At 40.1% G+C, this 25396-nt stretch overlaps 2 protein-coding genes across 11 annotated transcripts in view; one reads left to right on the top strand and one right to left on the bottom strand.

Moving 5' to 3' along the window:
- The window catches only part of EVC2 (EvC ciliary complex subunit 2), an 86243-nt gene extending 77493 nt beyond the window's left edge, over positions 1–8750 (bottom strand). For all 4 annotated transcript variants that reach the window (XM_054065115.1, XM_054065117.1, XM_054065119.1 and 1 more), the window contains exons 1-2: positions 8611–8750; positions 4164–4218 (exon numbers count right to left, since the gene is read on the bottom strand). In XM_054065115.1, the coding sequence (XP_053921090.1) occupies positions 4164–4218; positions 8611–8694 (139 nt within the window). In that variant the 5' untranslated portion in view covers positions 8695–8750. The remainder of the gene's footprint in view (positions 1–4163; positions 4219–8610) is intronic.
- The window catches only part of EVC (EvC ciliary complex subunit 1), a 72625-nt gene continuing 55979 nt past the window's right edge, over positions 8751–25396 (top strand). For all 7 annotated transcript variants that reach the window (XM_054065125.1, XM_054065127.1, XM_054065121.1 and 4 more), the window contains exons 1-8: positions 8751–8915; positions 13093–13203; positions 15887–15970; positions 16484–16716; positions 17709–17793; positions 19965–20063; positions 22361–22498; positions 24505–24663. In XM_054065125.1, the coding sequence (XP_053921100.1) occupies positions 8751–8915; positions 13093–13203; positions 15887–15970; positions 16484–16716; positions 17709–17793; positions 19965–20063; positions 22361–22498; positions 24505–24663 (1074 nt within the window). The remainder of the gene's footprint in view (positions 8916–13092; positions 13204–15886; positions 15971–16483; positions 16717–17708; positions 17794–19964; positions 20064–22360; positions 22499–24504; positions 24664–25396) is intronic.

Genomic DNA, 25396 nt, shown 5'->3' with positions numbered 1-25396 from the left:
CAGTCCAGCTGACCTACAAAAACATAATTCCTTTTCCATATAACCTGCTGCATACTCTTAACATCAAGACAGCATAACTATATTTATCAATTTACCTGCTGAATTCACCTGTCCTACATAGATTGTAGAAGGCTGATGATTGCTTGAAAAGCTGAATATCTGAGAAAGGGCAGTGCAGGCATAATACATTCAGCATTTTACACATCCATTCCAGATTTCCATTCTGAAATAGTTTTAACAAATAGATTCATCTGGGGTTGGAAAATACTTGTCCTTTCCTTGACAGTCATTGACATTTCTTTTGGACACCCCACTGCTCAGTAGTGCAAGTACAGCATTGTCAGTGCCCCTTCGAAGCTGCATCCCAATTCTGACACTGACTTTGTGGTCTCCTTCTTCCTTCCACTCTCCTTTCTCCTTACAGGTTCAATTTTGGCCGTTTTCCTGAAAAGCCATCATCAGCGCTGCATGGTCTTCACTTACATTAGTTTCTGAATGGAAACTATTCCCACTCTTCTTTGAAAGAGAAGCTTTGCAAAGCAGGGAAACAGCTTCAGCTTTACACACAGCCCAAACAGCCCCCTCTCTGCAGGGTTTGCCAGGCTGCTACCAGGCATTCCTAGGCTACACCTCAGGCCAAAACATTTCCCAGTGAGAAAAACAGCAGAGTACGAGGCTTGACCTGGGGCTTCCCTGCAAACATCTCCAAAGATGCCAATGAAACAGTTCATCAAAGAAATGCAGTATTTTCAATTTATTTAAAATGTGACACAATAACACCATCTTTGACAATGTATTATCAAGTTGTAAATACTTTATCTTACTTTTAATTAGCATGGTATTAAAACATTTTCCTGTGATTTAATCCTCCATAAACATAGCACAAACAGATATGCCAGAACCCTGTCTTAAACTGCGTGTTCCTAGCTAATTACCAGTGCTGGTAGGCTGACTTTGTATTGAATTACAAAATGAAAACATGAAGATAAATATTAACAAATCCTAAACAGCTGGAAGACTGGTCTAAGATTTTACTGCTCATGTTACTATAGCATTCACTCAGTCCCAAATATGCGTGCTGCCACAATACTTCGAAATGGCAAATGCACAGTTGATCACAACAGTCTCTGCCTTTTTAAAGCTGTCCAATTTTCTTTGTTATTGTCCCCAGGTAGTTTTTGCCACTCCTCAGCTTTGTGCACTTCTGCTATGGCTGACAATCTCTTGCTCTTTTTTACCTCTGGCAGCTACACTCAAAGCACATGCAATAGAGTTACAAAGGAGAGCTCCCCACTTCCAGCTCTCACTGTATTCACCTGCCCCTCAAGGGTGTGTAAATACAGAAGGAATATGACCCAGAACAAAACACTCTTACTGCATGGAATCTGTGGGGACAGTGGGTCTGTGTTCACATGAGCCAGGGGTGGAAGGATAGGTATCTAAGAAAAGTAACTGTCCTCTGCTTGTGGTCAGCATACTGCCCTTTGCTAAGAAGTTAGAGTAACAGCAGGGACCTTCAGTGCTGACGCACGAGCCTTTAGCACTGGAATAAATGGGTTGAGTCCTGAACATGTTAACAGCACAGATGGACTGTCATTCAAAGGGTAGGTATAACACTATAGTGCCTCACTTGTTATTAGTAGAAGTTAAGGTGAAGGTTATTCTTGGCCATGGCAATTAAATAGGATACAGAACTAAAATAGTCTTGCAATGGGTTTGCAGCAAAGACTCCAGTATGTCCTTTAAGGCTCCTGTACCTTTACAACACATCCTACCCGCCAAATTACAGTAGCAAAGTGAAGACTGTGACAAGTTTAGGAAATGTCAAGTTCAGAATTAAAAATTACTTGACACTGGGAGGAAAACAATTTAACTAAGTCATTGTAATTCTTAAATCTCAAGGGCTGCATATTTCAAGTCCCACATCTGCACTTTGATTTGTTTTCTCCAAAAAGTTATCAGCAAAGTTTTGAATAATCTTGCTTTATTTCAATGGGGAGTAAAAGAGTTAAATACACTTGCTTACTGTATTTTTGTTGTTGTTGTTCCAAATTATTCCCCACCCTGAAAACCATCCAGGATGCAAGATCCAATTTAAAGTCCTTTCAATTACTCACAACAATGAACAAGCAAAGGTAGTAATTTACTGTATTTCAGTTTTAAATGTTGCCATTAGCTTTTCTTGTTCCAAAGTCACAGAAAGTATGAGCATCAAGAGGACAAATCAAATCCACTTTCTAGGCCTGTTTTGAGAAAGTCAGAGCAGACTCAAACATAACTCTCAAGAATCCACTGTGTTCCCCAGTCACAAGACTATTCTGGAATTGCTTTTCCTCATCTTACCCAGAAACAACTCGAAGAAGTTTCCAACAACAACCCTGAGATCAGTGTGCTGCCACAAACTGTTTCACTTCTGCACACTGCCATTTTCAATGGCAATGGATTTATGTAGAAGTCCCCATCTCATTGCTTCCACTGAGAACTTCTTCAGTAAGAAATAAAGTTTAGCACCTTGATTAAGCAAATCACTAAAAATCTAGCTTTAAATGTTAAAAACTCATCTTTATTAGAATGACAATTCTAATCTATAACCTTTCTTCATAGGAGAGGTGCTCTAACCCACTGATCATATTCGTGGCCCTCCTCTGAACTTGTTCCAACAGGTCCACATCTTTCCCGTGCTAAGAGTTAAAGAAATGGAAACAGCACTCATATGGGGTCTCATCAGAGTGTAGCAGAGGGACAGGATTGCCTCCCTCGATGTGCTGGTCACACTTCTTTTGATGTAGTCCAAGATACGGTTGGCTGCCTGGGCTGCAAGTAAACATTGCCAGCTCATGTCCAGCTTCTCATCCACCAGTACGCCCAAGTCCTTCTCGGCAGGGCTGCTTTCAATCCCTTCAACCCCCAGCTTGTATTGATACTGGGAGTTGTCAGGTTATAAATTCAAGCATAAAATTCAGTGCTTGTAGCAGCCCCTCATTTAATACATTTATCTATCTTCTAAATGCAGAGATTCAATCACTCAGTGGAAATGTACATTAATAATATGTAGCCCATCAGAAAAGAAGATGTGAGCAGTAAAGAGTATGTTGAATAAATACAGGAAAAAACAGGGAAGCTCAGCAAATCTGAATTATTTGCTTCCGTATTTAAATTAATAAACTCATTTATGAATTAGCCATGGCACAGGGCAAAGAAATTAAAGGCAGCTCACTAGATGACTGCTTCAGGCCATGTAGTTTCTTGGCAAATGCATATCATGAAATCATCTCTTGGGGAACCATGTGGGGAGCTTACTTCAGACATTGCACTGCCCCTGTTAATGCGCTGCAGAAGGATGTCGCAAACTTTCAGGGTACTCATCTCCACTACACTTGCATGAGGTAGCACATTACGTATTATACACATATAGAGAAAATAAAGACCGGAGACTCAGAGAAACTAAGTGATTTATTCAAACGTACAGAAAGAGCCTGGGGCAGCCAGCCCTCAGACACAGTTACTTCAAGCTGCTAAGTATCGAGGTTCCCTATTTCAATCAGATTAGGTAACTACCAGTGGAGATCCTTGGTGTACCTTAGATCACAGACAAGTATACTTCATACCCACTGTAAAGATTATTAGCACCTCAGCAACACTTCCAGCCCCCCTATGTCTATGAGTCTTTAACAACTTGGTCCAGGATAAAGTATCTTAGTTACTGTAATTGCAGAGGTCTTTGAAAGCTTCAAGAGTAGGTGCTGCAGCAGTGTTAGTAAATGCATACAGGTTAAGTCAGCTTCTGAAAAGGAATAAGGTCTTGATCAGCTTGAAGTAATACATGTATTACACAACACCAGCAACCCTGGGCATTAAAGAGTGCTCCCCTACGTCATTATGTTTAATGAGGAAAAAGAGATCTTTCTGAAAATTATTCAGAGCAGGGTACAAACTAAAGTCTTTTCACAGGAGCTCCAATCTAGATGAGCTGTTTAGGGACACTACAGCAGTTTTGTCCGTAACTTCTCAGTAAATGCTCCCCTGTGGCCCAGGATTAAGAGCCCCACAGATGATAGTGTGGCACCAGAGCACAGCTCCAGTCCTCTGCCACCTTCATACCCAATGCCCTGGGAGTCCTGGTACTCTCACAGCACTTAAAAGAGAGAAAAACAGTTACATACCTGTCATCCCCAGACATCCTGACTCTTTTGGAAGCCACAGATTACCTTTAATAACCTAAAGTTAAAAATAAGAGAGCAATTACAAAAAAGAACTGTTTTAATAAATGTCTAATATATGCTGAATTTATGCCTCACAATTGGACAGAACAAAGACTCGAGTTTCCCAAGATAAAACAGGGCTCTAGAGACCTCCCATGGCTTGTCAAGCAGTATAAGGCACTGCCGTCTCCTCGTATGGCTATACACCCTTTGGGCTCAAACTGTACTTACACTTAAGAATCAGGCCAAGCCTTTGTTTAATAAGGGTGCAGAAGGGTTTGTTACAAAGTACCAGTTTGCTCTTATACAATAATTTTTCTTGCCATTTTCCAAGGCAGAACTGAGTACACTGGAAAACCTGATCATTAGGATTCAGCAGGAATGTGCTCGTATTGGTTGATCAAGTGTACTGACATTATGCTCGGTTTTTTTTTCTGGAGCATAACACAGAGCCCTTCAAAGGGAACACACGCTGAAAACTGCAGCTTATGAGGCAATCTGTGACAGCTTCCCACCTGTGCCCAGACTGTTAAGATTGCTACAGAAATCACTGGTCTAAGAGTCAGTAGAAGAAACTGGTGCTTTTAAGGATTGTTAGTGCCCAGTGTTTTGATCAAGATGTAGTAAGCCACATAAACAAGTTTTCATTTAATAGAAATGTTTCCTCGCGGGAGACGATAGAGTTCAGAGTTCCAGCTGATTAACAGCAATCTTCAAAGTCCGCTGAGTGATACGGCCTGCACTTGCTGTTTCTGTTTGCTCCCAAGCACTGCATGTGAGTAATGTTAAGTACTGACTTATGTCAACACCACTGTTACCGTACAACAAGTTATGGACAATTTTCTTCTTTGCCTGCTTGGGGAAGCCATCACTTCAATTACTGACAGAGCTATAACTCTAGTTAACCTTGTGAGGAAACAGTTCTCACTTCAGACAGGTCACTTTCCTTCAAAGTAACTGAAAATGCAAGATACATCACAAATTAGGATGCAGCAGGAGTCCTGGGGCTAAAGTGGACACTGCTCCAGAAAACAAGTACATAGAGGATTGGAGGCAGCTCTTGTGGAGAAGAAAGTAAGAACAAATGAAAATAAGTGGGAACACGCAGCACACGACTAAACACTGAACACAGCTCTGGGAGATCCCAGGCACTGAGTTCTTCTCCAGGGGCTATCTATTTACAAATCTCCGAATATCTCATTGTACGCGTCTTCCTGCACTCTAGAGTTCTCTAATGCCATTATTAATTTGCCATTATATTCTCATTAGTTAAAAAATCTATATGGCCCTGAATTTTGAGAAGCTAAGCATCTCAAGAACCACAGAAAGATAAGAACAGGAAACTCCACTGGCAAACATAATAAAAAAAAGAGTCTGGTAGATAGATACATATATATACATGCATGTATATCCACATGTGCATATGGATATACAGCAATAGAAATCATAGGTTAAAAGGGAATCAACCTTTGCTAGATATTTCTAGAGCAGTCTAGAACCCTATCTGCATGAAGGAAATGTGTACCAGTACACTAAACGGATGTAGCAACACCACTGTAAACCACTGATGAAAATATAAAACACCAATACAATGGTCTATTATGTTAAATGTTAAAAAAAATCTTGTTTCTAAATATAAACCCCAAACATCACTTTTGTGCATTATATCAGCACATACATGAATGCAAATGTTAAATGTTAACGGTTCCTTTGTAAATGAACCTGTAACAAAACTAGACTGTCAGTGGTCTAAGTGTGCTTAAAGGCATGCTGAGAATGAGGCGTGCTAGCTAACAAGATTTCCTACTTCCCAGGAAAATAGTGTACAAATGGCTCCTGATTTCCACAGACTCTAGGCATTCATTCATCTGTGGTTTTAGCTCATGCACAAAAATCTACAGTGTTCATATGTCCATGTGTGTCAACTGTAAACATTACAGCACTCTTTCTTCTGCCTTCTCCAACATTCAGTTCTCAGTAGTCTGCACTACAGAATATACTCTGGATATCAGGCAAAACTTTTCTGCTCTGCTGGAGAGTGCATCCATAATACCATCACAAGGGGCTCTGCATGGGCAAGTAGTGCCAACTCTAGGGGCCAGCACTCGCATCACGCTTTAAAAGCTGATGCTTTGAAGTTGCCAGCAGAGCTTTTCCTGAATTTTAAATTAATTTATTTTTCCGGTGGAAAAATAAGGTGGGTTTTTTTCACTTTCTTGCTATTCTGATTAGTCTTCTTGCAATCACACTTCAAACAATTGTTCGCAACTCCCTCCATTGCCCACTGCCTGGTTTCAGGTCCTTACATGGGCACAAGAAATCTATACGTTGACACACATTGAGACAGCCTAGAATCACAGAATCATAGGATGGTTTGAGTTGGAAGGGATCAGTTCCAACACCCCTACCATGGGCAGGATCACCTCCCACTAGATCAGGCTGCTGAAGGCCCCACCCAACCTGGTCCTGAACGCCGCCAGGGATGGGGCATCAACATCCCCATTGTGGGCAATCTGTGCCAGTGCCTCACCACCCTCATCTTAAAGGTGATTTTATTCTTATGTCTAATATAAATCTCACCCTCTCCAACTTAAAGCCATTCCCCCTAGTCCTATCACTACATGCTCTTGTAGTCCCTCCACAGCTTTCTTGTAGCTCCCTTCAGGTACTAGAAGGCCGCTATAAGGTCTCCTTGGAGACTTCTCTTCTACAGGCTGAATAATCCCAACTCTCTCAGCCTGTCCTCGTATCGGAGGTCCTCCAGACCTCTGATCATCCCTGTAACCCTCCTCTGGACCCGTTCCAAAACCTCCATATCCTTCTTATGTTGGGGATTTCAGAACTGGACACAGGACTCCAGAAGGGGTCTCACAAGAGAGGAACAGAGGGGCAGAATCCCCTCCCTCGACCTGCTGGCCATGCTTCATCTGATGCAGCCCAGGATATGGTTGGCCGCCTGGGCTGTGAGTGGGCAAAGCCAACTAACAACTTTGTTTGACTTTCAAAAACACAACTCCTCTTAGGTCTATCTGCTATCTCCAGCTCCTCCAGTTGCACTAGACAGCCATGAGGGAGCCACAGATCTCCTTGAGCTCGGCCACACCAAGGTGCAGTATACTTGGGCAAAAAAACGCTGCTTTCGAACCACTTCATTATTTTATCTAAATTCATTTGCACTTGTCTAATTTCCAAGCACTGTGTGAAATTTAGGGATCTCTCCAGGCTTCTGTGGAAAGCAGAAATCTGGTGAGGTATGAGTTTAGTGAGGCTGAAATGAAGTTGGTTAAGCCTTGGTGGAGAAAAAGCACTGGCTAGGGAATGATGCTGTTCTTTCTAAGTAGAGTAAAAGGTAAGTCCTATGGCAGGACAGTCAGTTTGCATCAGGGCAGGCAGTTCTGTCAGAGGTAAAGCTCTAATGGAGAAAAATAGACAGGGAATCAACTGAGATTTATATTTAAATAAAATAGGTTTTGGAAGGACAGCCCATGTCATTGGGGGCTATAAGGACACAGTAGGTGCCTGAAGTGGCATCTGAAAGCATCACAACAGACACTGTGGGACAGGTGCCAGAGCCCTTGCACAAGCCGCGGCAGTAGGACCAGTATTGGCACTCTCAAATCTATCTGCTATCCCCAGCTTCTACAGTTGTACTAGATAGCCATGAGGGAATCACAGGTCTCCTTCAGCTCTGCCACACCACGGTTCTGCCTGAGGTCCCACTGTTTTCAAGGAACAAGAGATGCTGTACATAATACTTAGGATAATACATAATACATTTATCCAGGGAAGTTGTGGCTGTCCCATCCCTGGAGGTGTTCAGGCTGGATAGGGCCTTGGGCTGCCTGATCTAGTGGGATGTCCCTGCCCATGGCAGGGGGGTTGGAACCAGATGATCTTTAAGGTCAAACTATCGTGTGATTCTATGATTCTATGATTAAAAAACGCTGTTTTGGAACCACTTCATCGTTTTATCTAAATTCATTTTCTCCAGCCCTCTGATCATCCTTGTAACCGTCTTCTGGACCCGTTCCAGCAGCTCCATATCCTTCTTATGGTGAGGATTCCAGAACTGGACACAGGACTCCAGGTGGGGTCTCACAAGAGCAGAACAGACGGGCAGAATCCCTTCCCTCGATCTGCTGGCCACGCTTCTTCTGATGCAGCCCAGGCCACAACTGGCCTTCTGGGCTGCGAGGCCGCTTGACAGATACACAATGAAAAACAAAAGCTGTTTCCCAACACGCATTCCCAGCCGCCACCCCCAGCGGGGGAGGGTGCTGCGGCTCGGACAGGAACCGCCAACTCGGGGAGTTGAACAGGGAAACGCAGCCCTGTGGGCCCCGGCCCCTATTCGCGCCCTCCCCCCCGTTATCCCGGGCAGCCCCCGCCTTACCCCGCCCCGCCTTACCGCCGCCTGGCCGCGGGGCCCCCGGGCCGGTCCCGGCGCGGCGCGGGGTAGCGCCAGCAGCAGCGCCGCCAGCAGCCGGCGCATGGCGGCCCCGCCGGGCTCCTCCCCCCACGCCGCTCGCCTTCCCTACGGTCTCCGCGATGGCGGCGGCCGCGGGCTGCCTTGGGGCCGTGGGGCTGCAGTTCTGGGCCCGCTCGCTGCAGGCGCTGCCCGCGCTGCTCGCCCCCGCCGTGCTGCTGGGGCTGCTGCTGGGCGCCGCCGCCGCCGCCCTGATCTGCCGCTGCGCGCTCGGGGCGCGGAGAGAGGTACGGGGGGGGCGGGGGGCAGGCGCTGGTACGGAGCGTGGAATGGAGTTATTTGAGCTAAAATAAAGTTTCGGCCAAGGAATTAATTAAGGAATAGAGAACAAGTCTTACGAGGAGCGGCTGAGGGAACTGGGGTTGTTTAACCTCGAGAAAAAGAGGCTTATTGCCCCTTTATTCGTCTCTTGTGAGACCTCATCTGGAGTATTGTGTCCAGTTCTGGAATCCTCAACGTTAGAAGGATATGGAGCTGTTGGAACGGCTCCAGAGAAGGGCTACAAAGATGATCGGAGGGCTGGAGCGCCTTTCGTACGAGGACAGGCTGAGAGAGTTGGGGTTATTCAGCCTGGAGAAGAAAAGGCTCAGAGGAGATCTTATAGCGACCTTCCAGTACCTGAAGGGGCTACAAGAAAGCTGAAGAGGGGCTATTCATAAAGGCTTGTGGTGATAGGATGAGGGGGAATGGGTATAAACTGGAGAGGGACAGATTTAGATTAGACATTAGGAAGAATTTCGTCACCATGAGAGTGGTGAGGCACTGGCACAGGTTGCCCAGGGAAGCTGTGGCTGCCCCGTTCCTGGAGGTGTCCAAGGCCAGGTTGGATGGGGCCTTGGGCAGCCTGATCTGGTGGGAGGTGTCCCTGCCCATGGCAGGGGGGTTGGAACTGGATGAACTTTAAGGTCCCTTCCAACAAAACCATTCTATTAATCTATTATAGAATATGCCTAAGATTTCTAGAAGAATTTATCCATATGCACGTAAGTGGAAATATATTCTGTCCCCAGCTCTTGTTTCACTGCACATGATTGATGGAGATCACTCCCTTATGTTGCCCAGGCCTGATTAAATGGTGCTTGCTTTCTAAACCTCCAAAACGAGTCTTAGAGAGTTTATTTGCTGGCATTTTCAGTATCAGGAGGAGCCAGGGCTGGTTTGAGGTGCCAGCACTGCCCGCTACAGGAGCAGCCAGGGCCTGTGTCGCCCTCTGTGGTGGGAACCGCTGGCTTGGGGTGAATGGGGGAGCCTCTTTATCCCTGACACACCTCTCTTGGGAAGGATTTTACTGCTTGCTTCATTTAAAAAGTCACTAAACAAACGGGTCGATTTGAAAAAGAGGCCTGTTTAGGTATTTACATGTTCTGAGTTCAGCCCTCCTGGCCTGTGTCTTGCACATGGGTGACCCACTCGCTGCCTCTCACAGCCAGCATTTCTCTTACGGAGGCCTGTAATGCTTCTGAAGATGTACATGGCTTGCAGAAACTTTGTGACATAATAGGAAATAAACACTTAATATCTATCTTAAACCAGTAATAACAATCTGAATTCCGCATCATTTTACAAACTTTTCCAAAGTTCATTTCACAAACAGCACAAAAAGAGTACTAGTGCTAACCCACCGCAGGCACTTTGCGGTGTGGGTACACACACACATGCCTGAGAAATAAAGGAGGCAGAACACATCTGACAGTGTACTTGATGTGAAACTACCAGCGTTTTCTAAAGCATGTAATTTTGTCACTAACATGCCTTCCTTGCTATTTTAAGGACTCTGGTGGATGGTTCATATCTGTTTATTGCCTTAAGTGTTTGTTTGGACTCCAGGATTGCAGAGGTTGCACATACCCACAGAACCACAACTGATCACATATATTTTCTGAGAATTATCACTGACTTTTGCTTCTTTCTCCCATTGCACTTAGTCCCAGGTCATGCTGGATTGACTAGATGTAGCAATGCTTGGTGCTGGGCCGGCTGGGAAATTCGGAATCTGTGGAGCGCTCTGACAGTCTGCACTGGGGGGTCTTGTTTGGTTTAGTTTTTAACCACACCTTGTTTTCGGGTGTAGTAATGTAGGCACTTCAAATACGGGATCAATGCATCCTGTGTGAGTGTGAGCCTTTCTGATTCAATTGCTCATTTTTCCTGCCTTAATAGGTGGTGTCTGTATTGTAGTGCAACTACCAACTCAAATATAGCCATGTACAATTTCATCCCTTATGTCATTTATGTCTGTAGGGAGTAGAAGCTGTCAGTTCTTTCTAGCCCAGGTGTTCAGATGCATTTAGGTGCTTAAATGCCATTAAAATCAATACTAGTGCTGTAAAAGAGTTGCTTATTTTGTAAGAAAAATAAGCTGCCTCCTGGCAGCTACAGGGCACAGGGTAGGCAGATTGTATCCTGTGAGTCTGATTTCCTAAACTGAACAGAGCTACCTTAGGCTTTCTGTGCCTGTTCCTTCTTCATATCTGTCTGCCCCACTGATGTTATGGGACAAGCCTGTTACGTGTATGGCATGTTCTGAACTGCATGTACTACAATCTTCTCTATCCAAAGTGAAAGCAGGAATAGTTTACCTAAGTATGCCATGTTGCTTCTCAGGCAGCTGAGCTATCTTTTGCAGCAAGAGCAGGGCAAGTACCGAAGCAGCCTTGGACACCACAATAAGCTACTGGATTTCTCATTCAGCTCCAATTAATCACTATTCTCCAGATCTTGACCTGAATCTGTGGGACTTTGGATGCCTGCAGTTAAGTGCCTTATTGGCTTGATGATCTGTGCATAGGGTGCACTGAGAAAGTTTTAAGAAGAAGCTTTTACCATGGTAACTTCAGACCACGCAGTCTACTGTAATGGATTTCTATTGATAACAATCTGTTAGAGTGCGGTGTTGCCCGGAGGCTCTTATGACCCTTTAGGTTGAAGTTTGTTTCATGGTATTCTGGTAGATTAGTTTGATGAAGTGTTACAGTAATTACAGTTAGGCTTATTTTTTTTTCAACTTCTTAATGGCCTAACAGCTCAGTAACCCTTCAGTTGCAAAAATAACAGAGGACAAAAACAAGTGGAGAGGAAGGTGATGAGATGAGAAATATTAGCGGGAAGGAAATAAATCCTGGAAAAAAATCAAATACTTATAAATTATTGTAATGAGATATGAAGGAATGAAAATGAGTACTGGATGAATATGAACAGTCAGAGAAATAAAATGAGAAAAGCAATTTCATATTTTGGAATCGCTATACTGTGAGGTACAGCTGTGAATCCAATGTGGTTACTTCCATTACTCCCAATTACTCAAACTAAATTTTTGTGAACTTCCAATTTGAGACAAATAAGTAATAAGGTTGCTGGGGAGACTTGTAGCTGTTCTTTTGTCATTAGGAGATTTTTTGGAACCAGCATCTGCGATTCACCACATCTCGGAGGCTAACCTGAGAGTATAATCTGTATTACTGAGCATCGAAGTTCCAAAGAAGTGATAGAAGCATGTCATTAGAAGTGAAATGTATTCTGAGAAAATAGACTACTTAGTATACCACATAGCCAAATAATTCAAAGATAATCTTTCCATAAGACAATTACATGCATAATGGGTGCAGCCATATCATCAGAAAGCAGTTAGTGGAATGAAAACCTGAAAAATAATTTTAAAAGTAGTTGAGGTAGGGTGGCTGCCACCTTCTCCTTCACTAAAAAAAATTCTTGCAATGCTTTGTTTGATTGTATTGACCAACATTAGTTTTATTTTTTGGCCTATCTAGTGCACAGGGAAGAGGTGTGCAGCAGGAGGGTTTGTTCCTGTATAGTGTGTGTCCATACCAGTGTCTCTGCATGTTTGTTAGAGAGGTAAAAGCCATTGATATAGGCTGTTTGGGGGGAAGGAGAAAACACAGTTTTGATGGTAATTTTTTCCTGGCAGGAACTTTCCCACGCATAAAATTGCATTTAGAAAGCTTTTCCTTATAGCGGGAGAGCAAAAATACTGGGCATTCTTTTCGTTGCAGGTAATTATGGACAACTTAAGTTAACTTGCTTTAACTGGGAAGTTTGAATTCAGACTGAGCTCAACGCTGTAGTCTGTAGTAAGAAATTTTGGGAGCAGGTGGATTGGTATGACACGACACATTTACAACTCTTACAACTTGTCAGATTGAAATTTTAATTGTGGACTGACAAATCAAATTAATAAAATTCATTAATTTTAATTATTCCTTCTTGAATATGTAAAATTCTCATTAATTTTCAGATTGTATTTTGTATGTATTCAAAATTTTCAACTAATACTGCAGTCATTTTCAGGAGTGATACAAGTGTATCCAGGCTGTTGTCAAAAGATGTTTCCAGTGAATCTGCATGAGCTCAGTGTTACATTTTATCTGTTTTCTTTCCCAATTTCAGAAGGGTGATTCCCAGAGACTTCTGGAAAGCTTCAGCTCTGATGAAAAAGAACACACACTCATGAGAAGTAAAGCAGAACCCTATACATCAAAAAAGGAAATGGTGCTGGAGGTAAAGCTCTGCTCCTGTTGGTGAATGTGCATTCTGCTGGATGTAGCAATGAGGACATTCAGGGCCTTGTCTAAACTGTGTTGAATTTATCTGATTTGGAACTGAGCCCTGAAAAAGTGTTCAGAAAAAGCACAAGAAAGAGAGTGAGAGCTGATGGCTGCTTATGAATGCAAGCATTTCAAGCCCTCATTCCCCTTATGAATTCATTTCTCTTGGGGGACTAGTTTTGGATATTTTAATCAAGATCCTGAGTTATTTTTGGACAGGGGTTTCCTTGCTTTTGTCTCTACGTTGTATCTAATTTCAAAAGGCTGATGGGAAAATTTAACACTATTGACATAAGAAAAATTTCTTAAGTACTGGCATCAGTGCTGATAGTTGATAGTGTATTCTTTCCTGGAGAAAATTTAGTAGAGAAATTTTGACAATAACAAAGTTCCCTAGTCAGTCAGGTCTAACTTGGGATAAATACTTCTCTTCTAGAACCTCACTAGAGGCTCCAACTCTCAGTTGGACTGAGTAGATCAATGGAGAGAGAAAAAATAAGTGATGTAAAATGAGTGTTTGTGAACAGCAGCATCTTCAATGCCTTTCTTGCATAGGAAAGTTCTCCCATGAAGTACCAGCTTAATGTACTGCACAGCAGTTGAATGACCAAAAGTACTGAAACACTAGTGTGGTGAGCTGGGATTCAAGGACAATTGGAGAAACAATTTGGAAAGAAAAGTAGGAGAAGGTGTAAACTTATCCCATTCTCAATCAAAATTCAATCACTTTTTTTTTGGTGGTAATCTCAATATAACTTGAGAACCAGTCCTACCATGTCTTTGTTAGATCACTGCCTTCACCCAGAGCTGATTTGAAGCTAAAGGTTGTGAGTTAAATGACACATTTTAAAAAGTGTGCAGTTCAGCTAACTCTTTCTGTCTGTTATACGTAAATTAAATACATGCAGCCAGTGTTGGTTAAAGCCAGCCACTCTTAGCTTGTGATGAGAACTAGTTTCAAGACAAGGAGAAGGTAGATGTTACTGTAAACATTTAACTGTTGGTTAAAATCCTGACACGTAATTAATCTTCATTTCAGTTTTGTGATCAAAAATGGTGACAAACCATGGTTAGTCATTTTACTTGACTTCAAGTACAGCGTAACAAGTGAGCATGAGTTAGATTCACTTTCAGAGTGTAAATTCTGTTAGAGAACTTATGTAATGAAATAACTTCATGCATATACCAGTCCTTTTGAAATGGAATCATAGTCTTTTAAAAGGTGACCATTCACAACTATATCCATTTCCCAGATGCATTAGATCGTTTATAATGCCTTAAGAAGTAACCTTTTTATCTGAAGGGACTTTCTCCCCCTATTTAACTACTGACGTTATCGCTGGGTTTTTTGTTCCAATTCCCAGAGGCTTTTGCTGTTACTAGCATCAAATTGACATCTCGTGAAGAAGCATAAATGGAAAATGCTTTTAGTTAAGTTAGAGCATTTAGAAAAACGGGTATTTTCATTCTGAGATCTTCCACATTGCAATAGTATTATAATTACCATATTAATAATAACTGTGTATTACTCGTGCCTGCTGAGAAGCAGGATGCATTAGTTCTAGCACACCAACATATGGCTGTCGCTTTGGACAGGAGCTGCTGTGTTTCCAGCCATTGCAGTGGCTCTGTTGGCTTCTGTCTCTGAACATGTACTACAGCAGTGGGAATGCTCAAGATGAGCAAGTGTTTTACATACTGACTTTGTGCTTTTAACTTTATTAATAAATCAAAAACCAACTTCTGGAAATAAATGAAGAGTAGATAAAAAGGTGCAATGATAAAAGATGAAAAACATAGTTTGCTCATATCTTCCTGTCTTTATTTTTAGACTCTATTAGTGCTTTGATGTTGTCTAGAAAAATCTATACAAAGAAAATTGTGTTTAATAAATCAGATTCTTCCATGTCTTATGACAAAACCAAAAAGGTAGAATAGGAAGTCTCCTGAAGCTTGTATTTAAATATTCTATCATTTGCTTATAGCCAGCCTTTTATTAAGCCATACATAACCTCACAAAGCAAAGCTGATTATCCCATTGTTCCACTGCATAAAGCAGTGGCTAGGAAAGAGGAGCAGCAGGAAGTCAGATTACATGATATAACAGATAGTATGAAAAGAATGCATTATCTATAAAAAGTTATTCGGAAGAACATTGGTATTTTCTCTAGATTATAGGTAAGGTTTGTACTACAAAAGTTCTTCCTGGAAAAAAAGATGACTGGTTTTATTTAATCTATTGTTTCTTAATTTAAATTGAAAGCCAGAATTTACAGCCATGATGATGTGGAATTTATCCTTTAGTAGTTTCTATTATTAAGATAATTTCAGTCTCTTAAGTAAAATCTTTAGTTCCTGTTAAAGGTCATGAGGGCTGAAATGAAAATAGCTTATGAATTGCAGGTATTGCAGGAGTAAAACATTTTGGAGCAGTGGTAATGACAGTTCTCTTTTCCGAGTTTCATAATCTGAATGAGACATCTGAGAAGACTTCTGGTGCCAAAGCAGAAACAGTGCATAAATAGTTAGTTGTCAATTCCTAAGCTGTGTAACCAAAATGGGCATGTGATATATAAAGAGAAAAACTGTCAGGTCTGCTACTGTTCCCAAATGGTTTTCTGTTTTTTCTTATACAGGAAGTTGAGTCTCCTCTGAACAGTAACGTCACGACATTTGCATTAAAGGCAAAAGTGGTCTATCCCATCAATCAGAAATTTCGGGTAAGGTTTTAGATTCTACTCGTAAAAATGAATGACAATCATTCTGTGTCAGAGTAAATTGCAGTCAAGTAATGGAAGAAAACGTACTGCCAGTCTGTTCAATAGGGATCCACGGACTTAGGGCTTATTCTGTAATGTATCAGTTGCTTTCAGCAACCCCAGAAACCTGCAGTGCCTCACATGGTGTTCAGTCAATTTTCACTCTAGTCAAGAGACCTTTTCTTCTGGTTAGTATTAGAAGAACTTGGGTCTGTCCAAGGAGACATGAGAAAAATCCCACAATGATCTACCGTGCAGTAAGAAAACATATACTAAGCAGATAGCCATAATAGAAGAATGCTTTTCCAGGCTGTGCAGAAGCCCATCAGTATGATGAATCTTAGTTTATGAAAAACAGTTTTGCTGTGTGTATTGTTTAATTTTTTGCTTGAAAGCAAACACTGCAAATTCATGAGATGTTTATCTCCCTGTTGTGCTGTATTAATTGACCTTGTAAATTTCCTTAAACTGTAGCCCTTGGCAGATGGCTCATCCAACCCATCTTTGCATGAGAATCCAAAGCAGTCGGTTCTGCCTAATCAGGTCATGGAGACATCTACATCGGGCAGCCTGGGATCCCTGAGCCAGGGAGACAAGGAGGACTGCAGTTCCTCCACAACAATACATTCCACAACAAGTGATGACAGATTTCAGGCTCGAGCTTTCCTCAAGGTGACCAGCTTCCCTGAAGTGTTAACATGTGAGAGGTAAGCAGTAAACCAGCCTTCATGTTAGGTCATTTCCTAGCATGCCTCAATGTTTTTCAGATGTTTTTCAGAACAATCACTAAAGATCTGCTGTAAACCAAGGGCTGACCTTGAACACATGCATACACCACATGAAAACAAGACTACCTGTTTCTAACCCTAAAAAGTGGTTGAGGAGACTGAAGGAAATGCATCATGTTGTATATTGAATGTCAGTTTGTTCTTTATGCAATTCTGGGAATCAGAACTTTGGCAGCAGCAGTCTCATAAAAGGTATATCACTGTTAAGATAAAGAGATCCCTTTGTTTTTCCTTGTATGCTCAGTTCACATGTGCAGTGGTGTGCTCAGCTGGTGAGAGAGTCCTCTGCACGGTACAACATCAAGTTACACAATAGTTGCCTTGAGAACAGCAAGTGGCAGTGTTCTGTTCTGTCCATATTAACGGGAACTACTCATGTCATATTGTAAGAAAATTATCCTTTCTCAGAAACTCCAATGATGAGCAGGCAGAGATAATCAAAATGGATTATCAGCTCTGATTTTCCTTCTGCTGTGCAACAGCAAGGTGCCCCTTAGATGAGTATATACGTGTCTGTATTCTCATTAGCAAGAATAAAGAAAATCATGTCTGTGTCACTATGGAGACTGAGGAGGGTATTAGTGACAAAGAATATTTTCAAAATGCTCATTCTTATAGCTATTTTAATTTAAAGCTTTGTTTTACGTTTGTTGTAGTCACTCGTGCCTGTATTCGCCTTTTTCTAAAGGGAACTACGGCTCCAACTTTGTTAAAGCACTGTTTTGTTTTGCTTACTTTTATGTAGGGAAATTTTATCTGAAAGAGACAACACAGAAATGAAATGACTTGCCTGCTGTTCCAGGGGCAATGCTTTTTGGAGAATTTAATGATTAAATGAAACTATGTGGTGTTGCTCTGTCATGTGACCTTCATTTATATTGATGTTAACACTTTTTAAATCTTTCTTCTAGTTTTGATGTTAAGCTCTGCCTTTGCAGTCTTATTTTAAAAGATCTCATGCTTCTTGATACTGAACTCAGAAGAGAAAAACATATGGTAGGTACTCATGTCTCATTTGTAGCTATTTGTTTTGAACATCTTAGTTGAATATTTGTTTAGGAAATGACATAAACTACCAGCTAACTGGGAAGCAGTGTCACAGAGTTGCATCTCTCCAGTACATTCTCTTTATTTCGTTCTCTTTGTTCTGCATATATATGAGCTTCATAAAGGAATAGAATGTAAATAAATATATTGGGCTGTGAAATGCAGAAGGTCAGGCTAGATAATATAAAAATCTTTTTTTAAACTTTACTCCAGAGAATAACATACAGCACTTGAAGGTCATAAAAATAGAAAGAAACATATATTTAATAGATGGGTTTATGTTTTCAGTACAATGCTTGTGCATTGCAACTCCAAAAACTCCAAGCTCTTTGAGTAAAACTGAAAATTCAGTTCAGCTGAATCACTACCATTGCCACATGCACAGTTTTATATGATAGATGTATTAAGGTACCCATTTAAGCCATAGATTGCTAACAACATTAAGACACAGCATCCAAAGCAGACTGGGAAAAACAAAAAACAACCCCAAAATGGATGTGTACAATTGTTTGTGGTGACTAGTTAGGATCAAGTACAGAATCATAACCAAATTTTAGCTTAGTTAGTATAAATCTGGACATGAAGTATATAGCTTTCTCTTATCTCCCCTTTCCCAACCTCTGTTTAAACAGATTGGTCATTTATGATATAATTTGTCAAATGCAGTGAGAATGTTTCTGTTCTGGGATTTTCTGGACAAATTTCCACACAATCCAAAAGATGAAGCAGGAAAGGAAACCTGAAGAACAGTTTCTCTTCTGATGGGATTTATTCCTATTTAAGTAGATGAGGTCAGGAACCTGAGATGATAGATTCCAGAAGGAAATTTAGCTTAACTAAAGAAGGTTGAACTTGATCTCAAAGTTAATCATCCATTTGTAAATGAAGATAAATTAACCACATAGTAATGTAATCACAGAAACACTGAGAAAATGAGCATTTAACTTTCTGGCCCACCAGAAATTGCCATAAAAGGCAGATGATTTTGACCTTTAGCTGAAGCTTTGAATAGCTGTGTGTTTTCACTAGCAGGGGAAAAGGGAAAAAAAAAAAAATCAGTTTAGAGGTTAATTTCTTCTTTTTCCACTCAGCCTTCTCTGACTTCAGAGTCAGTCTTTCTTAGTGTCAGGTCTAGGAAAAGGAAACATATCTTCTTCCTTCAGTGTTTCCCTGAATTCTGCCCCCCTCCTTTTTACAGTATGTTGTATTTTACTGTTGTCTGTTCAAAACTTGTCAAACTCCTATCCAAAGCATTGGAAAGCTGCTTTAGCATTTTGTATTCTACTCAACTGATAACACGTTTTCCAGATTTTGCTGAAATGTTGACTTTGATAACTGTTTGTGCATGTAAATATGGTTTTATCTATGTTTTTATGTTTAAAGTGGGCAACTTCTGCATTGTCTGTTTTCACCTACAGAGGTAACAGGCAGGTTGCTGTTTACATATTTTTATCTTCACAGTGGGAAATGCCACAGCAATTAGTGAAATGAACTGCCTTTATCTTTGCATTGACAATCCGATTGAGGCAAGAGGGGAAAAGATTAAGCAAAAGTCATCCTGGTCTTCAAAAACATCTTTTTGAAGACACTAGTATTACAACCTTTTTACAAAAACCAACAACTGGAAGATAGGTGTTTTTTTTTTTAAGAGAAGGTAGCTAGAACTTGAGATGGTTGCTTTTGCATTGTATGTAAAATTGATTGATACATCATTTGGCTGACTACAGTTGAAATCACAGTAATGAATATGTTAGTATCATTTAGCTTAGGAGTTCATCAAACTTTAAATAAAGGTCTTTGTATTTTTAAATGATCTGTAGATTGTCCAGTAAAGGACAATTTCAGATGCATCAGTCTGGTTATGAGACTGATGGTTATCAGTCTGGTTATGAGATTCTGTCCTTGTCCTTGTTAGAACACAATATAATCTTCTAGTATTTTACTAAAGCCAAAGCAAAAGAATGGAAGTCCAACAGAGTTCTGATGGTGTTTCTGTTACTTTGTTTATGGTTCACTGTAGTTTCACTGATTGATTTAAATCAACAAAAGCTATCACAAAGATGTCTTTAAGATGTTGAACAGGCACTTACCCTGAGTTCTCTTTCCTTCCTTTTGAACAGATGTCCATTCAGGTTCTCAAAATATACCTCACAGACTTTTGTCATAAAAAGAAGATCACTGATGATTTATTCAAGAAGGTCCTTTTAATTCTGGAAAATGTAAGTTGTTTTGTTGGTTAATATTTCAGACCACAGAAAACAGGAGTTAATCTGACCAGTCGGTGTAAGCTGCCACAGCAGGCTATGTCACCTAATCTTTTTAAACAGCAATGTCATCTGTAATCTACTTCAGAAGAAATGCAGAGGCACCCGCTTCTTAGAACTAATTCTCTCCATTACCGTGTTCACATTTCCCCATAATTGTTGTATGAGGTGATCAGGGCAGTAATGTGTCTGATTTGTTAAGGACAGAAGTATTTGTAGTTGAATCCATTCGAACAAACAGAACATCATGAACGTTATTCACTCAGATTTAAAAATTTCCAGTTATCAGGTCTTTGTCTGGGTCCATGTATCATTACTGATAATAAGATAGTAGGAAATAAAGAACCAGAAAGAAATGCAAGGTTTTGGGTTTTTTTTGTAGCATGGGAAAGTATACTTATTTTCCTCTTTATCCTTTTTTCATCCATGTACTTGTAGCAAAATCCATTTTCTACTTCTAGAACTAGATGACATACATAGACAATCAATATGTATTTCAGGTGGAGTCATAATACTATTTTTAAGATTATTACAAGGAAATAACTTAACAAAGCTGAACAAGCCATGAGAGCTACGGTTCCACTTTCCATTTTCTAGATTAAAGACACAGAAAAGTTTGGATTGAGAGCCACTTCTGGAAATAGTCTGGTCCAAACTTCTGTAAGAAGAAGGGAATTATATAAGGCTACCCAGTACCTTGCCGAGCCAAGTCTTGCATATATGCACTGAAGGAGACCCTCCTCATTTCTCTGGGCAGCCTAGTCCAGTATTTTAATTGTTCACGCAGTAATGATTTTTTTTTCTTACATACAGAGGGAATTTCACATCTAGGCATTAAAGTCTATCGATTGCTAGCTGTACATGTTGAGATGTATTTTGTTCTTTCAGTCTCACAATCTATGAATGACTATCAGGAATCTGTGTAGTTGTACCTAATAATTTATTTCAAAGTGGATTTTGCCTCTGCCTTAAATCCTCAGGGTATTGAAGTTGTTTGAATTTACTAAATGAAAAGCAAGATTTGGTGTGTGAATCTCTTTTTCTGATGGACTTCTGGTAATGACTTCAAATTACAAACACAGAGATAATACATTATTGATTAGGCATGTGTCCCAGAATAGCCTAACCCTCAGCGAGGCTGTACGGCATCGATGTCTTTGTGCACCTAACTGAACTGCTGCAAGACAAAGACTAAATCTTGTTTATTAAAAGCAGTAATTCCTGGAGTAGGCTACTTGTTTAAGTGTCAGTATGAGGTTCCTATGCTCTGTATCCTGGAGAGAAAGGTATTGGAAATATGACAGCCTTAGGGCTGGTGTATCACGGAAGGAATGAGGTTGATTATGGGTATCACGTAAAAAATGTTGGTAATAAGCAAAAGCATTAGCACTGGAATCTACTCTATGTAATACTGCATTGGCAAGTCTGAGCATTTTCTAATTTATAACGGACAGCATTTCTCTCTTAATTCTGTGTTGTTAGAAAAATTTGTAGAATTTTGATGAAGTTGTTCGAAAAGCTAGTAAAAATCTGGTTGCATTTCTTTAAGGCACAGGCTATCATTGATACTCAAAGTTGTGTGATATTAAAAGGAAATGCTTGTTACATAAAGCATGTTTCAGCCGCTGAAGCATAATCCATTTCAGTACCATGCTGCTAAGTAAAGGCAGAAAGCTAGTACTTATCAGTACTGACAGATTTCAGAAAAAAATCATCCTGGTTTTAAAGGACTGAAAAACTTAAAAATTGATGTAATCACATAGCCTGTAATTTGTCCCTTATAAGCATTACAGGTGTGTTCGTCCATGCATGCTAGCACTCTGCAGGAAACACCCATCAATTATCATACCTTGGTATTTCTCTTTGCTTTCAAACACAGCGTATACACTCATAGCTGCCATTTAAGATGGGAAACATGCATTAGAATGGAAATATTTGTGGATAGGTACAAAGGATTATTAGTATGAAAGCTTATGGAACAGTGTTTGTGAAAACTTGAATTCAATGGAGGTGGACAACTGTCTTGATCATACATACTAGTGGAAGTGTATTGAGTATAGTTTGGAGCTGTCATATATATACTTGCAGGTTTTTTATTTGCTGTAGGAGGTGCATTACCCAGAGACAGAACTTTCTAAACACTCATGTTCAGTGTCCTTAGCCATGAGCCACAACTGACATGCAAATTCACTCCTGAATTTAGAAATTATATCTGGTTTTCTGCTCAACAAATTACTTGCTCTTTTTTCCAGGATTTTGAAGACTTATGGAAACAACTTGACTCTAGACTCCAGAATACTGATATGTTCGGAGCCCATAACTCCGAGTACCAGACTGTAGAAGACTTAGAAAGGAAAGAAAAGGAATATTCTCAGCACATAATAGATAATGTAACTTTCTAATTTTTCTCTGCTAAAATTTTGTTTTAATGTTATTCTTTTGATGGGGAATACTTTTTTATTTTCTTTAAGCTGTTGTGTTGACTAGTCCACAGTTATTACTTTTGGTGTGCATGAGTCTTGAAAACATTTTGACATTGCTCCAGCAAAGTATTTCCCGCTCCCTTTTGGAGCCAGTGTGGCTTTTGTACAAACAATGTTTTATCATGCTGGGTTTGAAACTGAAAATTTTCTATTGCTTGTCAGATAGTAAGATTTATTTCAAGCCTAGGCATAGTCTAACTTTTAGGAATATTATCCTAGCACCTTCTCTTCAATCTTCCATAACTGAATAAGTTGTATTATTCAGTTAGATATATGAAACTAAGACACTATGAAACATTTTTAAGCTGAAATAATGACTAAGAAAATAATTACATTTTAGCATGCTTTGCACATGTACTTTAGGAAAATATTTTGCATTAGCAGCACTGCACATTACAATACATTTGCATTTTTTTATATGTGAAAAATGTAGTTTGAGAGCAGACATTTGATTGTCAAAGTGAAGTTTGGGTGGGTTTTTTTTTTTTTCTCTACCTTAGTGTCAGTGTGTACAAATAATTTGCAGGCTAGAAACTAGAGGTTAAGAATGTTCTACATGTTATTTTCCAGTAAACTAAGTAGTCTGGAAGATGCTATACTTCCCAGTCCTGTTTTTGAGCTTTGAGCAAATTCACTGCTGGTGAAAATGAGAGACTAACTAGTCAGACTGATGGCTCTGAGCTGCCTTCACTGATTGACTTGTGGCACTTCAGCCCTGGACTAAACAGCCCATCATCTCAGCCTTGGGCCTTTTTGGTAGAGGAGTTAACATTTTTTAATGTCTGATGTTTAAGTGCTTCACTAGGGATTTTCTCAGCTTTCTTGTGATTCTCTGTGCCTTCACATTAATAGTGAAAATCCTGTTAATGATGGTACATCTGTGTCAAGTTTCTTTTAAAAATTTAACTTTCCTAGTGAAAAATTGATTGTGTAGAGTCCTCCAGAGTTAGGCACATAAAAACTCCCTGGCATCCTACCTGAGCAACATCAGGCAGTTATTCACCAGTGGCAGTCATCCTTTAGTGGGTCTGTCACTCTTATGCTAGCAGATGCTTTTCATCTGTATTGAAAATGATTCCCCTGTATGCAGTTTCATATGGACCTTGAACTAATCCGTGCTTCCCTCAGTAATATAAAGGGGGTTTTTTTGTCATACTCACAGATGCCATAGTCATAGTTTTTTTGAAAACTCAGAGAGTTAATACAAATCTTGGCAATGGATACATTTTCTTATCCTTATATTTACTTGTAATCCCATTGAAGAGCACAGAATATTCGCAGTTGTGCAGTCATAAGTGTTTGGAGCTTAAAATGATTGGAGCTTAAAATGATTGGAGCTTAAAATTAGAGATTATTCATGCAACAATATATCAGAATGGGCACATACGTTGTGCTGATACTGCATAAGTAGTACTTAATTCCAGTGCATTTAATATGACACTTATGTAGCCTGTGGCTATGAAAGGCTTTGACGGTGAAAAACAATGACAATTTTCAGTTTCTCTTTTTTAGCAAAAATATTGCTTGATTGGAGTGCCTATTCCTACAGCTAAAGAAACTTCCCAGAAAAATAAAGGCTGCAGTTTATTTTTTTAGTTTTTCCTTTAATGCTAACAACATAATAAGCTGTTATAGGTGCAATATGTGGAGAACTAACATCAAATTCTTAGTGAGTTATACAGAATAACTACATTTTAAAGGGTCAGGATTGACCCCACATGCCACCAATATGTGTATCATAATATAGAAAATAAGTTCTTTAGCTTTGCAAAATGTTCACTATAACTAGGACTGACAGCTATCTGTAGTCTCAGTGACTTGTATCTCAGTAGACTCATATGCCTCTCGCTGTAGTGAAATACTAGACGATTAATGAGGGAATATGGATTGGTTTTTTTATTCTTATTCCACAGATGGAAGCTTTCTGGAAGCTGATTGACAAAGCCCAGCAGGCTTTTTTGGACCACTCAAAATGCTCATGTGCAAAAGCAATGAAGATAGCGAAGAATCTGGCTGAGAAGATGATTGCGGTAGAAAGCTTATTAAGTGAATCTCAAGATTTGCAGGCAATGGTAAAGTACAAAGAGAAATAAAAGTTGAGAGAGATTTAGGCGATCTGAACACAAAGCATGATGGAAGTGCATGGAGTCTGTCAGTCCTGCCGACAGATGTAGACTGCTTACTCCAGTTGTCTCTTTTGGCTTTATTGCAAACAGGTCAAGTTTCATTGCAGTCTATGAAGATTTCACGGGAAGCTGAACTCTTTGCACTTGAGTTGTAAATCTCAAATACTGTGTAGGCAGTCACATTAGGAAAAAGTGATATTAATGCAGCCAGTGAGCCAGGAGCAGAAGCACTAGATCTAATGATGAAGGAGAGTCATTACCCTGGGCATTAGGACATTTCTTTTTCTTCCAAAGTATTTATTGCACTTTGAGAAATCTTGATTTAAATTTGAGGGTGATTCGTCTGTCCAATGACTTTAACTGGAATTGAATACCCTTAATATCTCCTAGTGATATGGTCTTAACAGGGGAAAAATGTGTTTATAAACGCATCAGCACTGTGCTATATCTAACATATCCTTAATTTTCTTTCCAGAGAATATTCAAATCTGGAATTTACAGATTAATAGTACTGTCAGAATGTGGCCTCCTGCATTTATTAGTAATTTAGAGAATAAATGGATAGCTAGCTTTATTTGGCTTAGTAATAAATTAATACAGTGAGTATTAGCTTGTTAGTTTTACATTGAAGGAGCTAAGTAAACTGAGCTGGTCGGGTATGAAAATAGTCTGCATCTGA

The sequence above is a fragment of the Cuculus canorus genome, chromosome 4 (genome assembly GCF_017976375.1).
Source record: "Cuculus canorus isolate bCucCan1 chromosome 4, bCucCan1.pri, whole genome shotgun sequence".
In the NCBI taxonomy this organism is placed as follows: Eukaryota; Metazoa; Chordata; class Aves; order Cuculiformes; family Cuculidae; genus Cuculus; species Cuculus canorus.
The sequence above is the reverse complement of the archived record's forward strand: the minus strand, read 5'-3'. Positions and strand labels throughout refer to the sequence as shown.